We start from the raw sequence: 15,688 nt of genomic DNA, 5'->3' as shown, positions 1-15,688 counted from the left end.
AAACGTATAAAATAATACACTTCATCTTTTCAATGAATTTTTAAAAACCTAATTTCAATTTCCCCATTTACCATCTCAATGAAACCGGAAAATCTGAAAACGTGTCTCTACTATGTTTGGAAACGTACATTTAAAAGTATTATCTTTTCCAAATACACATGCTATGAAGACCCATCCATGTTCTTCCTGGTGAGGATCTGGCAGGCTTCCACCAACATTTCCAAACTGGTGCCTACAGCACCTGCGTGCACAGACCTTCATGGACCCACAGCATCGGAGCGTCCCAGGCCAGCGCCCTCGCCTCTCTCTCCGGGAGGAGGGGGTGCAGGGTGGGGGGTGCAGGGTGAGGGTGGGGAACTCTGGGCATGCACTGTGCCCACTGCTGCTCAGGGCCCGCCGTGCATTGGGAAACAGGAGATGTGCCAACGGCATGTGGAGCACCACGTGTCTCCAAACGTGCCGGAGCGCGGCCACGATGGCCTGGTGGCCCGGAAGAGTGACGTCCCTGGAGGACTTGGCTCTGAGGGGCTTGGGGAAGTGCCCGGGACCTGGTGAGCCGCCTCTCGGGGCTTTCGGCACAGACGCCGTGCCCTCCGTACACCCGTCCGGGGGCTCCAACATTCCCACCGTCTCAGGGGCCACAGTACCATCTGACATTGTCCTCGGTTTCCGCCCCTGGGTGCCAGGCTCCACCCACCAGTCCCAGGCGGGCTCGGGACAGGACTCACACAGCAAAGCCACCTCCATTCTGGCTCGTGGCCCTGGGATCCCGACGGTGACCATGTGGCCCACGAATCCTCCCAGGGGGTCTCGCTTCGCCTGTCCATCTTGTGTAGGACCTCTTTGTTCTGGCAATTCGGGCCAATAGCCCAAATGCTCACTTTTGGGTTCATTTTTTGAACCTTACTACTTTTTATACATATATGGTCTTATTGGTGTCAGAGAGAAGGGGAGAGGGAGAGAGAGACAGAATCATCAATGATGAGAGAGAATCACTGATGGGCTGCCTCCTGCACGCCCCACACTGGGGGATCAAGCCCACAATCCAGGCCCGTGCCCTGACTGGGAATCGAACCCTGACCTCCTGGTTCATAGGCTGACACTCAGCCACTGGGCCACGCCGGCCAGCTGAAGCTTACAGTACACGGGAGAGTAGAACAGCCGAAGGAGAAACAATTCTCTTCTGTAAAGAGCCAGAGCAGACCGTTTCTGCCGGCTGCCCTCCCTCTGCGGGCGCTGAGCGCTGAGCCACGAGCTGACTCCCGCAGCGAGCGCGCGGCTCTGCTCCCCCCAGAGCGGCTTCTCCATGAATTATGTTAAACCCACAGCCACGGGGATAAAACCCTCGCTCTCGTAACCTTAACGGAGTTACGGCTGGAACTGCGGCTGCTGGTGATAACACGAACCTGGAACACGTGTGCTCGGAGGGGCGGGAGGGGGCACTGAGGCCCACGCCTGCGGCACCCAGAGCCCAGAGCAGACTCTTCCCCGACGAGGCACGTGCCCTTGGCAAGCATTCGGTAACCGGGGTTGGCATGATGACACGTGATCCCATGTCACAGGAGCGCAAAGGGGCGACGCGGCTGGGCAGGCCCGCAGGAGGGCAGGGAGTGTGAGGGGCCAGGCGGGGGCAGCCAGCCAGGGGGTCCGTCCAGGGCAGAGCGCGGGGCCCTGTGCCAGGCTCTGCGGGCGTCGGGGGCAGGAACACCGCCTGGGGGCCGGGACCTTTGCGAACCAGACCTGGAGGAGGAGAGGCCGCTGCACTGGTGGCTGGAATGGAGCGGGGCTCCCTGATCAGCCGTCCTGGGCGCCTTTGACGGCTCTCAAGGGGCACGTGCAAACCCACTAAGCGCTACTGCCTGACACTCGCCAAAGACGCGAGGAGACTCTTCAGGGACCCGCAGAGGGAGAGGGACGAGCCCAGCTCCGAGACCATGAGGAAGAGGGGGATTCCAGGCTGGGGGGCGGGGGCGGGGGCGGCGGTGGATGGAGCTGCCCTGAGGGACAGCCAATCCTCTCTAAGCCAGGGGTGGGCATCTTTTTCCTGCCGGGGCCATTGGATGTTTATAACATCGCTCACGGGCCACACGGAATTATCAGCTTAAACATGAGCCTCTCCATCTGGTCAAGCATTTAATCACCTCACCCCAATGCCTTGGCAGGGCCAGACCAGATGGCTTTGTGGGCCTTATACGGCCCGCGGGCCGGACGTTCCCCACCCTGCTCTACACTGACCCCCCGGGTCCTTGCTGAGGCATCACCTGGGGGAGGGTGGGAGGAGAATTAGGTCAGAAATTGAGGGCGATCACGTATGGGGGGAGGGAGGGGGTCCTCTCTAAACCCACTCAGCAGGATTCTTGCTAAACGGGGTGTGCAGGCCCCACAGAGGTCGAGGAGAGGGCTCAGGGTGCTGGGTAGAGTTTGGGGGACAGCCCTTGTCCATGCACATCCCGTGGTTCCAAACACCGGCTCCCGCTGGGGGCCCTCGCAGCCGCGTGGGCCCCGCACATCCTCCTCGGCCGGCGGGTGCGGCCTCGCGGCTAACGCAGCTGCACCGGGACGGCTCCTGGCCGCTCGCCCGCGCGGAGGCTCTGACAGCTGCAAACCCCCGACGCTGAGCGATGGTTTGCACTGAACAGGCTTGTGTCTGACCCGCCTGCTTAAGTCACGCTGCAGCTTAACAAGTCGCTGATAATTCCCACTTGCGTTTAATTTCTTGGCTTTTACAGTGTAAATACATCAGCAGACATATAACGCCGGGGGGTGGGGGGTTGTGGGTGCAGCACAACCTCTCCCAGCTCCGTCAGCCTAAAGCAGAGCCTCGCAGAGACGCTCTGAGCTGCCAGTGCCCGGCTAGCTTCGCTCATGTGACCAGCACGGACCTCGGGGGAACGCTGAGGAGGGTCTCGGCCGCTGGTCGCCACTTCACACAGACGAACCCGTTCTAGTCTCCCCACATTCAAAGCCGCGCTTTCCCTTAGACACGCGGGTCCTGACGGTCCACCGACACTTAACGCGCCTCCTCTCCATCTGCATTTATGTTTCTTGCGAGGCTCGCTAGATCAGCGGTTCTCAACCTGTGGGTCACAACCCCTTTGGGGGTCAAACGACCCTTTTACAGGGTTCACCTAAGACCATCGGAAAACACATATGTAATTACATATTGTTTTTGTGATTAATCACTATGCTTTAATTATGTTCAATTTGTAACAATGAAATTGGGGGTCACCACAACATGAGGAGCTGTATTAAAGGGTCGCGGTGTTAGGAAGGTTGAGAACCGCTGCGCTAGAGGCTCCGTTCACCGAGGGCAGAGACCAGCCTCTTCCCCGCATCACGCAGCGCGAGGCACACGGTGGACACGCTGAGCACGACCCGAGCCTGTGACAACTGAGCCAAAAAGTAAAACTCTCCTCCCAGCAGCAGTTACCACGATCGCATCCCAGGTAAATATCTCGTGTTCTGTCCTTCTTACTCCCCCCGAACTGTCCTTCAGTCAAAACGTCAAACACAGGTCACAGGGCCAAGCCCCGGCTTGGGGGACCCGCCCTGAGCAGCCACCCCAGAAGGGAACGGAGTGTGATGCCTCTGACCCTGAGTAACTCCTGTCACTTTCATTCATTCTAAACCCAAACCCTTCCCGCCAGCCCCTGTCGCCGGCCCAGCCCCGTCTGGCGTGGAGCTTGCGTGGCCAGTCCTGCCTTTGGTGGCTCTCGGGACACGGAAGCCGAGTGGGAGGCCTCTTCCCCGAAGCTCGGCCACGTTGGGACATCAGCCTGGGCGTTCCTGGCTCTGGAAGCCGCCTGAGCTCAGGGGGCCGCCTCGAGGGCACCCGCTCGGACAGGGCCTCCCTCCCGGGTGGCGCGAGGGCAGGACGAGGAGCGCTGCCGTCCCGGGAAGCGGTTACGCATCCGCCGCTGACCGTGCTGCCCAGCGCTTCCACCGTCCAGCCCCACGCTAGGTTCTCACACATCATCTTAACCCCGGAGGGAGGTCTAGGGCACACCCATTTCACAGGAAGAAAAGCGAGGCTGGAGCTGGTGAAAGGCAGAAGTGGGAGCACAGTGTCAGTGCATCAGAAGCAGAGCCCGTCACCGGGACGTCCTCGCGCCCAGAGAAGGCTCTCGGGGTAACTAGGCCGGGGAGCACATTCCAAAGTGCCCCCCCGAGCGACTCCCCTTTAAAAATTAGAATAGCCTCCTCCTGCCTCATCTGACATATGGCGAAGGCCAACCACCGCCAAGATGTCTACAGTGACTCCCAGGCAGCTCTTACGTTAGGGACTTCCTTTAAGCACTTTGGGAGGAGGGCACACGCAGTCATTGCTCCCTGGGCTCCGTGTTCTCATCTGTAAAATGGGCTGATGCATGAGCGGGCGCTGGGGTTCTCAGGCAGAGCTGTCAGCACCCTGAAGTCAGAGCTTTCTGGGGGGTCAGGGCCTGGCAGACACCTTCCCAGCACGCGGGCGGGCAGAGGAGTTTATGCAAGGTCCCGCATCTCCCCCGAGAGAGCCTGGAACCGCCCCACCGGGGTGACCCATGTGGCCATCTAGGTCGGCGCGACGCTACCAAACTGTGGCTCATAAGCTGCTCCCAGGCCGGATGAAGCAGCCTGGCTTCTCTGCTGGTTAGAGTTCGCCCAATGCTGGGCTCTAGGTGTGAAGTGAAACTTAAAAGCGAGCATGAAACATTGTCTCTCCCGGCAGCCTTTTAAATAAAGATGATGTTGTTTTAAACTTAAAGTAACGACGGCCACTTTCCCGTTTTTTTTTTGTTTTTTTTTCTTAAAGTATTACAAAGGGTATTACATAAGTGTCCTTCCCCCCCCCCCCCACTTTCCCGTTTTTGTCACTAGATTTTGAATTTCAAAAAACAAAATTTTTAAATTATATACTAGAGGCCCAGTGCCTTCTCGCAATCCAGGACCCCCTCGGGGAATGTCAGACTGCTGGTTTCGGCCCGATCCCCGCAGGCCAGGCCGAGGGACCCCACCGGTGCACAAATCTATGCACCAGGCCTCTAGTATGCATATAAGATCTTTGGGTAATCTCTTTTCACCCTCCCCCTTCCCCTTTGCCTCTGAGATTCATCAGTCTGTTCCATGTTTCCATGCTTGTGCATTGAGCATCTGCCCCCTGGTGGTCAGTGTGCATCATAGCTACTGGTTGAACGGTCGCTTAGGCTTTTATATATATAGATTGATTTCAGAGGGAAAGGCAGAGGAAGAGAGAGAGAAACATCAATGATGAGAGAGAATCATTGATCGGCTGCCCCCTGCACACCCCACACTGGGGATCGAGCCCAAAACCTGGGCATTGAACCATGACCTCCTGGTTCATAGGTCGATGCTCAATCACTGAGCCATACTGGGTTCCACATATATTTAAAAATATAAATTTCAAAGAAACAACAAACTTTTTTTTTTTGGCCAAATGTGTTATCTCTTTCATTAGTCCAAACACAGGAAATATGCAGCTGTTGAGTGTTTTATTCAACCTCAAATCGAGACAGCTCTTCCCTCCTAGATTCTACCTTCTTGGTGAGTGGTTCCGGCATAGAACCAGCTGTGGGTATACGACCAGAGGCAGGCTTCTCTGGGGAACGACAGGACCTGGGCAGGAACATGGACCAGCGCCCAGGGCCAGCCACTTGCTGGGTCCCCGAGACGGGGGGGCACCCTGAGGCCCGGATACGGGTCCTGTCTCTCGGGCTACGATGCCCAGAAAAGGGCGGGCCCCTGGCAGGTCCTGGGCAAACACATGCAGAGTGAACTACTTGGTAAGCTTTCAGCAAGGCCCCCAGTTTGTCAGGCTTCTGCCCCCAGCAGTAGCATGTGGATGGAAGACAGCCTACCCACGGTCTCAGAAGCATCCCTGGCAGAGGCTGGTGAGCGCTCATGCGGGAGTGGAGAGCCGTGTCAGTGCTGGTCAGCACTATTAGTTATCAGTTGTTAGTTATTAGTTAGCTATTAGTTATTAGTTGTTAGTTATTAGTTGTCAGTTATTAGTGGTGCTGCTCTCCAGCTCCGGGCGCCGGCCGCGGGTGGGGTGAATGCTCCCTGATTGCGCGCTAATGGACCCATTTCTCCCCGATGGTCAGCCCTGCGGCTCTGGCGTTCAGCAGTGGTTTTCAGGAACGTCATGGTCACACTGACGAGCTGTCATCTCTAAACCCTCCACGAGGCTCCATGATATTTGTGTGGCGCTCACACAGCCCAGTTCTCCGCGGAACCCTAACCCCAAGGCCAGCGCACCTGCTGTCGATGGCTAACCCTCCGGGGTCCCCGGGGTCTCCCTGAGCCCCTGGGAGCCGCTCACCCGTGTGCCTCCCCTCGGGAAGGACGGCGAGTGAGCCAAGACGGCAGCTGTGCCACAAGCCCGGTGCCTGGGTGCCTCAGGGGCGTCAGGGATAAGGTGAGCGCTGCTCGGAGGCTCTCTGTCAACTCGCACTGTAACGCGCCCAAGACCCAGGACAGGACTCATCCCCGTGAACCGATGTCCCATCTGCCGCCAGCTCGGCGAGCCGCTCCATGATTTCACTAATAAGTTGCATTTGTTTACCACCGGGAACCAGCCGATAAGACCCTTTCCGACGCTTTGAATTTGGATTAGGCGAGGCCATAACAGAAACTTCTGAAAGCAGTCCTTCCCTCTGCTCTCCTGTCTGCCCTGAGCTTTGCCCAAAGGTCTCCATTGTCACCGAGCCCTGCTGTGTCTCACACCGTGGCCACTTGAACAAAGAAACCGAGATGAAGAATGGGACTTTGTTCCCACAAACTCGACTTCCCTAGAAACAGACAAGCCAGACCTCCCAGGGGCCAGCCCTGCCTGTGGCCAGCAAGGACCCTCCCAGGAAGCCTCCCCAGGGAGCGACGCCCTGCCCACCACCCCCTCGGCCCCCAGGCTCTTTCCACTTGAACGTATTTCACCGTTTCATCATCTATAGATTCTACAATGTGATGTGGACACGGGGCTGCAGAGAATAAGATTGGGTTGTTGAACAAAAAACACATCGGAGAAGCGTCCAGGGATGGCTTTGGGAACCCGAGGACCACAGAGGAGGGACAGGGACAGGGACAGGGCAGGCTCTCCGGGGTCCGGTCCGGCGAATGGGTCTCAGCCCCGCACCTGCAGGGGTATTGCATCAGCGCTCACAGCCGCCGGCCTGGCTGGTGTGGCTGGTATCCATCCTTTCTTGCACCCTCTCCCCTGACTCAAACCCACCAACGATCCATCCGCACCACGCGGGGTACTTCGTGCGGCTCCGGGCGGCGGTCACACAAACCCACCGCACGGCGCAGGGCAGGGCTGGGAGGTCCTGCACTCGGGACTTCCGAGGGGCGCCCCCCGAGGAACCGGCCAGCCCTCCTCACCGAGCACCGAGGTGACCGCCCGAATCCTGCCCGGACCGCGGCCGGTCCCGTGATCACCAAGTCCCAACAATACCCTTGGGTCTGAGGGAAACCGGACCAGCTCTCCGACAACTTCAGCGCTTGGACCGGCAGGCGTCCGTGGGGCGGGCACCATGCATGTGACAATGGGCAGGGCTCGGATGGCCGGCGACCGCCCGCAGCATCTCGGGGCGCGGCGCGTACCCGGACCCTGCGCGCACGGGGGCGACGCGTTACCTCGAGCGGACCGAGGCTGGAGCTCTTGGAGCGCGACTTCCTGCGCAGGTACACGGAGAAGAACCTGCGCACCGTGAACTTCTTCATGCTCAGCTCCATCGCCCGCGCGCAGCCGGGAGGAGCCGCAGGCCCGGGGACGCGCATCCCCGGCGCAGCCCCGGCGCGGAGGTTAGGTCCGCGGGCGGGCGCGCGTGGCCGGGGAGCCCGGCGGGGCGGCCATCCGCGCGGGGCACGGGCTGCGGGCACAAAGGGCAGGCCGGGCGGCCGCAGCGCCCGGGTGCCAGCGATCCCTCCTCCTCCTCTTCCAGCCCCTCCAGCTGCTGCCTCGGGGCGAGGACCGGGCAGCTCCACCTTCGCCAATCAACGCCCGCCGCCCCGGGCGCTCCCGCCTCTTTCTCCAACCCCGCAAAGACCGGCCCCAAGCAACCCCGCCCATCCCCGCCCACTACGGCCAATCAGCGCCCGCCGCCACGCCCAGCCACACCCACTCCTTGTTCTCCTGCGCTGCTGCCAATCAGCGCCCGCCGCTCCACGCCAGGCGCTCACTCCTCCCCCGCCCCCTTCCTCGTTGGTAGTACTCACTCCCTGCAGCGTCGCCCCGCCCCCGCCCCGCTACCGCCAATCAGCGCCCTCCGTGGCGCATGCCTAATGAGCCCCGCCCAGGACCGCCCCGCTGCGCCGCCGGGGTGGGTGGGGCGGCCGCTCCGCTGTGACTGCGGCTGGTTCTCGCCTCTGGGGTCTGGGTTCTGCTCCATTAACCCTGCGGGGTGCTTGTTCCTGGCTTAAGGGTGTCATTATGTTTCCTTTCCTTAAAGCATACATGTGCACACTTTGGCATAATGTTCTTCTGTGCCGAACAGAACTTTAATTTTTGATTAGCAAACACTTCTAGGGAATGGAACCAAATCCGGGGGCGCGTGCGCGCTGCACCCCCCTCCCCCGCCCTGCAGGGGGGCGCCCAGCGGCGGAGGTCCACCCGCCACTCCCGGGTGATGAGAAGATCCCCACGTGGTCGGGGGCCGGGCAGCGGCTGGGAAAGCCGCCCTTGGCAGTGGCTGGAGAACAAAGACACATCCGTTCTCCCTGACCTTCGACTCCATATATAGAATATTACCCGAACGCGTGACCCAGCAGGGCCTGCAGGAGCCTGTCCGGAGGCTGGGCTCTCGGGCCAGCTGCTGGGTGCAGGCGGCAAGGGATTTGCCTTAAAGGGAAACAGACTTTTTTTCTACAAATGCTTGCCGGAGGGCTGGAGGCAGTCCCAGCCTGTCTTGTTTATCTTGTGCAATGTCCACGTGTTCAGTGTAAGCTGAAGACTGGGCCCAACGATCTCATTAGCATACGGTCACAGTCCACAGTCCCTAGCCCAGCAGTTAGGCGGGCAGACTGTGAAAATCCAGGAGTCATGCCACCCCCCTGGGCAGAAGCAAAAGCTGCACGAATACCTGTGACAGGCGACCTGTGCTAAAGCGACAGGTGACCCCAAGGAGAGCTGGCAAGTTCACACTGCGTCAGGTCGCAGGCGAGGTCTCGGGGTTAATGGGCGCTACAGGCCCAGCGGCCAGCACGGGGAGGGCGTGTGTGGATGCGGGCACTGCACCACCTTGCTCGGTGGACGTGGCTCAGTGGCATGCTCTGTGATCCCACTGGGAATCAACAGTGAAAATGTCAAAATCGGTTCCTGCTTCCCTGCAGGGTTCTGCTGGAGGGCGATCATTCCTGCTCTGGGAACCAGCTTCTCACCCCCACCCCCATCCCGTGGTCAGCCCCCCCCCCCCACACACACGCACCCCACTCTGGCACCCCAGCTCTCAGCAAATGCAAAGGCAGGTGGGGTATGCCCTGGTGCTGCTCTGGCAAAGAGAGCAGCTGACAGACACTGGTCACCAGCTCCGGGACCAGGGAAGGGCCATCTCCACCGAGCTGCACTGGGGGGGGGGACAGCCTGGCCAGACCGCACATTGTGCCCACTGCCGGCTCAGGGCACAGGCCTGGGTGTGACGGGCTGGAAAGGAAACATCTCCCAGGACAGTCATGACTCCCCCAAACGTGGATGCAAGGACTGTTCTACTGAACGTGGACAACCCCACAACAAGAGAAAAGGAAGCTTTCGTAATGCACCTGGGAGTGCCTGTCGAGGCTAGGACACACCTGCTGCCTTTGTCCTCCCTGCAGCCACCCATCGGCCACACTGTGTGTGTCTCTACAAGGAAGCCCTCAGACCACCAAGCCGGGGCGTGCCAGGCCCACGCACCTGGGTCCGAATGCCGGAGGAGGACAGCGAACTCACAAAGGCTGATGCCCAGACGAGGGGTGCGGGGCTTGGGGAGGGGACGCGGAGCTCGGCGCACCCCTGTTACCTCTGCTTGTTGCCTGAGTTTCTCTCGGACCTAAGCACAGCACCTGGACTGGCCTCCATGGCTCCTTCCATGCCTAAAGCACCGGCGGGCAACAGGCACCCCATTCGGGCCGAGCGATGACTGTGGGTCACCTCCAAGCCTGGGCTGGGCTCGCGGTAGGGACGCAGAAGCGGTCACATGGCCCTGACCTCCGGATGTCCATGTGGCGTGGGAGAGAAGGAAAGTGAGCAGACACCCACGATGCCGTTTGTATGCAAAGCGAGGAGACATGTGAGAAACGCTATGTGCTCCAGCCAGTGTGGCTCAGTGGTTGAGCACTGGCCCAGGAACCACGGGGCCATCTGTTTGATTCCCAGTCAGGGCACGTGCCGAGGTTGCAGGCTCAATCCCCAGTGGGGGTGCGTGCAGGAGGCAGCCAGTCCATGATGTTTCTCTCTCATCCATGTTTCTATTTCTTTATCCTCCCTTCCTCTCTAAAAAAAAAAATCAATAAAAACATATGAAAAATACCGAAAAATTTAATTATAAAATAATTTAAAAAAGAAATGCTATGTGAACCAAGATAAATGAGAAGTCGATCCTAACTGGAGAAGTCTAGGCGGAGGGGCATTTGGGGCGACTCCTGGGGTTGAGGAGACACTGCCTGGCAGGTAGGGAGGCGGGTCCTGCAGGTCAGGGTGACTGAGGACTTGGCACAGACAGGACCTCGTGATGACTAATGGACAGTCCTACCCAGTCCCCAAGACACAGGCGGTATAAAATTTCAACATTTCAAGGACAAATAACGCTGCCAATGAAGCAGATGCTGAGCTGTTCCCCAGCCGGGGAGACCCACTCTCCGGAGAACAGGATGCCCTGGGCGGGGAGGGGCGCCTCCCTCGTTGCCAGCCCCACCGTGACATCTGTTGTCTGCGGGGACGGAGCGCCGCGCAGGGGTGAACACTGCTGGGGGCACAGAGGGGCTGTTCGCCGCGTGACCTCTACCCCCAGGGCCTGTGTGGGAGGAGCGTGTGCCAGCTCCCGCAGGCCAGAGGGGCCGCAGGAGGCAGCTCTTCTCACCCCGCGTGTTCCCGGGAGCTTTGCGAGGACGACGGACAGCACTGGAGCGTCTGGTCTAACCGTAGAGACCGGGGGTGGGGACCTTTCTCCGGCCAGGGGCCCCTGGACCTTTGCGACATCACTCGCCGGCCATACACAACGAGCCACTTACATGAGTCTGCTCTATCTGGTCAAACCCTTCAGGAACGCCCCTAACGCCTCAGGAGGGCCAGGCCAAATGGTCTGGGGGGGGCGGGGCGGCCTTTATGGCCCGAGGGCCGAACGCTCCTCACCCGGTTTATAGGGAAACAGCAGTGAGTGGAGAAATGAGGAGCTACTTTGGGTCGGTCAGAGCCTATACACAGATGACAGAGGGACTTTGAAAGGGAGGGAGTCGGCAGGAAGAGGAAGCAGATTAAACTATAGCAGGAAGGGTGTCTGCGTCTTAAAAAGGAAAAATAAAGCCCTCATCACAGGGAAGTCTCTCAAGACCTGGAACGGGCCAGAGGAGGACGCCGGGTCCCTGACGACACTCTTTTCAGCAAGAAATGTGCATCTTTTAGAGATACGTCGTAGGCATCAAGGCAGGTCCGGCACGAACCGCTTCCATCGAGATGCACACGTGACACGTGCGAGAAACGCTCAGGGCGTGAGCACAGGGGGTGTAGGCGCGGCCCATTGCCCCCTTGCCCCAGTCAGAGGGAGGAGGCAGACGGGCCCCAACCTTGGCTCTCCTAGGATTACACGTGTGGAAGCGGTTTCCTGAGACACACAGAAGTGCTGGATAAAGCGAGGGGAAATCCTCACCCTTTGAAAGCATGGCTGATCCAATAGTAAGTGGGTCAGGGGAATGAATTTAGGCCAAAAAAGAGGCTGAGGCGCTATTCCCCGGTGTTGTGAGGGGCACCTGTCCTGGAGTCTGTCAGTCCCGTGCCCTGTGGCCGAGGTTTCCCAGGCCTGGGGAATGGGGGGGACTGGAGACGCTGGTCACAGGCGGGAGGGGAGAGAGCCCCCTGCAGAGGGTAGGACCCTCACAGAGCGCACTGTAAGGTGAGCGCCTCCGTGTGCACCTGGAGGCGGCGAAAGAGGGGGCTCTTTCCTCCCAGATTCCTGCAGCTCCAGTGGGAGGCCATCCCCCTCCCCACTCCCCACTCCCCACTCCCCGGGGCGGGAGGGGGCGGCCTGAAAAACGCCCAGCCAATGGCCAATTGCCTTTACAAAGGGTCCCAGTGGAAGCACTCCAAGGACCAGGCACAGCAGCGTCAGTCCCCTGAGACGCGCCTTAGACCTGCCTCAAAGCTCAGATGCAGAGAACGGCTGAGGGACACAACCCGCCATCACAAGTGCAAATACACCAGGAAATGAGCTACGCCGAGCGGGAGTCAGCAGACATAACAGACTGCAGAATCCGACTGTGAGACGCAGGGGTCGACATTTTTGTATAAATAATATAAAATGTTTGCTTATTATGTTTAAAAAACAAAAAGGGTGATTGACAGCATTCCAAAGAAGTTCGAGATGATAAAACAATCAAGCAGATTTGTAAACGTAAGTGAAACTCTAAAAATTAAACTGTAGCAATTTAAATTAAAAAAACTCAGTAGATAAACAGCAGTGTAGACCAAGTCCAAGAAAGGGTTAATAAAGGAAAAGTCAGATCTGCTGAAAAGTGACAGAATGAAAACCAGAAAGTCAAAAACACAGGACGTAAGAAGGGCAGGGTGAGCGGTACGGACGCCGGAGAGAGAAGCAGCCAGCCTGCCTCTGAGTCTCAGCGCGAGAGGCCAGGACAGGAGTGGGCAGGACCGAAGAGGGGCGACAACAGTGGGGGCACTTAGGGTTCATAAAACACACCCATCCTCGTGTGCCCAAATGTTAAGAATTAAGTAAAAATAAACCCATACCTACGTACAGCCTATTAAGCCTGCAAAATGCCAAAAACAGACCCCTCCCCCTCCCCCACCCCCCCACCCCAAAAGCCACCAGAGACAGACAGACTTCTCTGCCCAGGGACGCCAGACGGAAGCGACCTGTCCCTGGGAGCCGGCGACAGTGGAAGAACACGCACGGCGTCGGAGAGGAAACACAGCCTCAGACGCTCTACCTCCCAAAGCTCTTTCCAGAAGGAGAGCAGAGGGAGCTGCTTCCGGATCAAACCCGAGACGTCCCTCCCCGCGAAGATGTGCGGGCACCTAAGCACGCGGATGGTGAAATGGAGGTGGAGCGTCGCGTACTCTGAGAGCCCGGCCCTTAGAAAACCGATTTAAAAACAGTGACGGCAGCGGGAGGGTGACCGTCCAGTGCAGCGATTTCAGTCTTCTCATCTCACAGCACGTGAACTACTCAAATCCCGAGGCACGCCAAGAAATATATATTTTGCCAAACGGACAAGAAAATAGGTGTAATTTTGATTCATTCACACCGGACAGCTATTGTTTGGGCTGCTGTCATTTTTTAACTGATAATCTAAGAAAAAGGAGGTCCATGCCCTTGACCAAGTCGTCGGGGACTGCATGCTTTGAGCATTCTCCAGGCACAAGGTTGGTGCATGCAGATCAGACATGTGCTGCCCGGCCAGCTGGCTCAGTGGGTGAGCGTCGACCTATGAAGCAGGAGGTCACGGTTCGACTCCCTGCCAGGGCACAGGCCCGGGTTACGGGCTTGATCCTCAGTGGGGGGTGTGCAGGAGGCAGCCGATCCATGATTCTCTCTCATCATTGATGTTTCTCTCTCTCTCCCCCTCTCCCTTCCTCTCTGAAACCAATACAAATATTTGAAAAAATAAACAAACATCAAGATGGGCTGAATGGACAGACGGGTGGGTCGGGCAGCTGTGTGCTACGGGACAGAGTGTAGAATGAAGACTCACGCAGAAAAGTCAGCTGTCCCTTCTCTCCCCACCTCCATCTCTCAGCCAGGAGTTGGCACATCGCCTGGGCTAGCGGAGGGGACAAGCCAGTGACCCTAAATAATACTTCTCCGTTTGCTAGGGACACGAGGCAGCTACTATGCACAAACAGAGAATTCCTCCGTGGAGGACAGGTGTGAGGTCCCCGTGGGACACCCTGTCGTTCCACACTGTGCAGCCCACACTCCTGAGCCCACGTGTGTCCCTGGTGCCATGCCCGCCCCCCAGCCCATGCCATCACTGCCTCTAGTGAGCCCGAGGTCGCACCTCCTTCAGGGACAGCGGCTGGCGGTCTGGTGCCGGCGCAGGAAGTCTGAGGCCCCACTCCCGTCACTGTTGGCTAGGAGGCGGGGTGGTAGCTGGGTCTCCCCATCTTTTCAGGAGGGATTAGATGTCAGCTGCTAGCATGAAAGCACAGTGCAAAAGCACTTCAGCTTGGAAGTATTTTAAGCAACAGCTTAAAAATAGGAAAAGTCCAAAGCAACCGAGGTCTGGGGTTCTCCGTTTCCACGTGGTGGTGGGGTGACTGGTGCGGTTGGCGTCCCCCAATCTGCATTTACAATATTCACTCCGACACCTGCCCCTTGTCCCAGCCCCCTCCTCTGTAAGGTCCCGGTCCATCTCCCGAAGGCTCAGCCACCAGACTCGGACGCGCTGCCCGGTCCAGGAGGCACCCCTTCCATCGCCAGGTCCCATGGAGCTCACCTGGCAATGTCTGCGGACTCACTTCCCCTGCGCAAGCCCCGCCCAGGCCGGAGCGCTCCCGCTGACCTCCCTCCTGTGGTGTCATCCAATCCAGCCCGCGCGTCACTCACGGATTAGCACCTCTGCCCTGGGCGGCCCCCACCTGCTGTGCCACCCGGGCCAACTCAACTCAACTGCCACTCACAGTGCCCATTCTCGTCCCCATCTGCCCTCACGCTCCTCTCTCCAGTCCCGCTGGACCGGGCAGCTGCCAGTCCGGGTCACCTTCCTGCCCTTGTCCTGCCCTGGCTCCCCTGCCGCCCCCCGCCCCCACCTCCACCCCAGTCTTTGCCTCCAGGTGTCCTCTCCATCTTTTAAGGTGAAACTCAAACAGGACCTTTCATTTTTGCGTCTCCTTGTGCCCAGTTAGAGAAAACTAGGGCCTCTTCCACAAACCCCTTGCACTGTGTGGCTATTATGTTGACGATCGCACTTGAACTCGCATTCTAATGATTTGTTTCTGTGTTGTCCTTCCCATTACATCATACGCCACCGTGGACAGGGTGTCGCCTCAGTCCTCCTGCAGCCTCCGCTCCCGACAGCACCTTGCCCTCTGCGGCAGGCGCTCAGGAAGGGACCGTGCGGGAGCTGATGAGGAGAACGTGGTGTTGGGAGACCCCTCGCACCTCGCCCGGCCCAGGAAGCCCTGTGCACGGAGGGCGGGACCCCAGCGACTCCGAGGACAGTGCCCAGCACCTCGGCACGGCCTGGCAGGACTCTGCCGCTCTCCTAACACGGGGCTCACCACAGGCAGCATGCGGTCAGATCTACGCGGACAGGCAGGGAGCTCACGGTCTCTCAGTTCTGCTTGTTTTTAAAGTCCTCGTGCCCGTGGAGAGGCACTGGGCTCAAGGCTGACGTCATTGATGTTGGTAACATCACGTCAGATGGGGTCACGTGATCACGCTCGTCCTTAAAACACGGAGGCCGTTCTGCCCCGAGGACGAGGCCCAGCATGGTGCTCCTTCCCGTGCCCGGAATCATGCACTGTTTACTCCCCCAGCTGCTCTGC

The 15,688-nt window shown here is 58.8% G+C and overlaps 1 protein-coding gene across 3 annotated transcripts in view; it reads right to left on the bottom strand.

Moving 5' to 3' along the window:
* Nucleotides 1–15,688, bottom strand: part of RPS6KA2 (ribosomal protein S6 kinase A2) — a 96,916-nt gene that overhangs the window by 42,766 nt on the left and 38,462 nt on the right. The window contains exon 1 of one of the 3 annotated variants that reach the window (XM_070417357.1): nt 7,627–7,917. The exons of the other annotated variants lie outside the window; for them this stretch is intronic. Within the exon in view, the coding sequence (XP_070273458.1) occupies nt 7,627–7,770 (144 nt within the window). The 5' untranslated portion in view covers nt 7,771–7,917. Of the gene's footprint in view, nt 1–7,626; nt 7,918–15,688 lie in introns of those variants that run through there. 3 annotated transcript variants of the gene reach the window in all.

Source organism: Myotis yumanensis, unplaced genomic scaffold (assembly GCF_028538775.1).
Source record: "Myotis yumanensis isolate MYYU_CA2020_CCGP unplaced genomic scaffold, mMyoYum1.0.hap1 SCAF_6, whole genome shotgun sequence".
NCBI classification, from domain to species: Eukaryota; Metazoa; Chordata; class Mammalia; order Chiroptera; family Vespertilionidae; genus Myotis; species Myotis yumanensis.
Note: the sequence above shows the minus strand (reverse complement) of the source record. Positions and strands in the feature narration are given on the sequence as shown.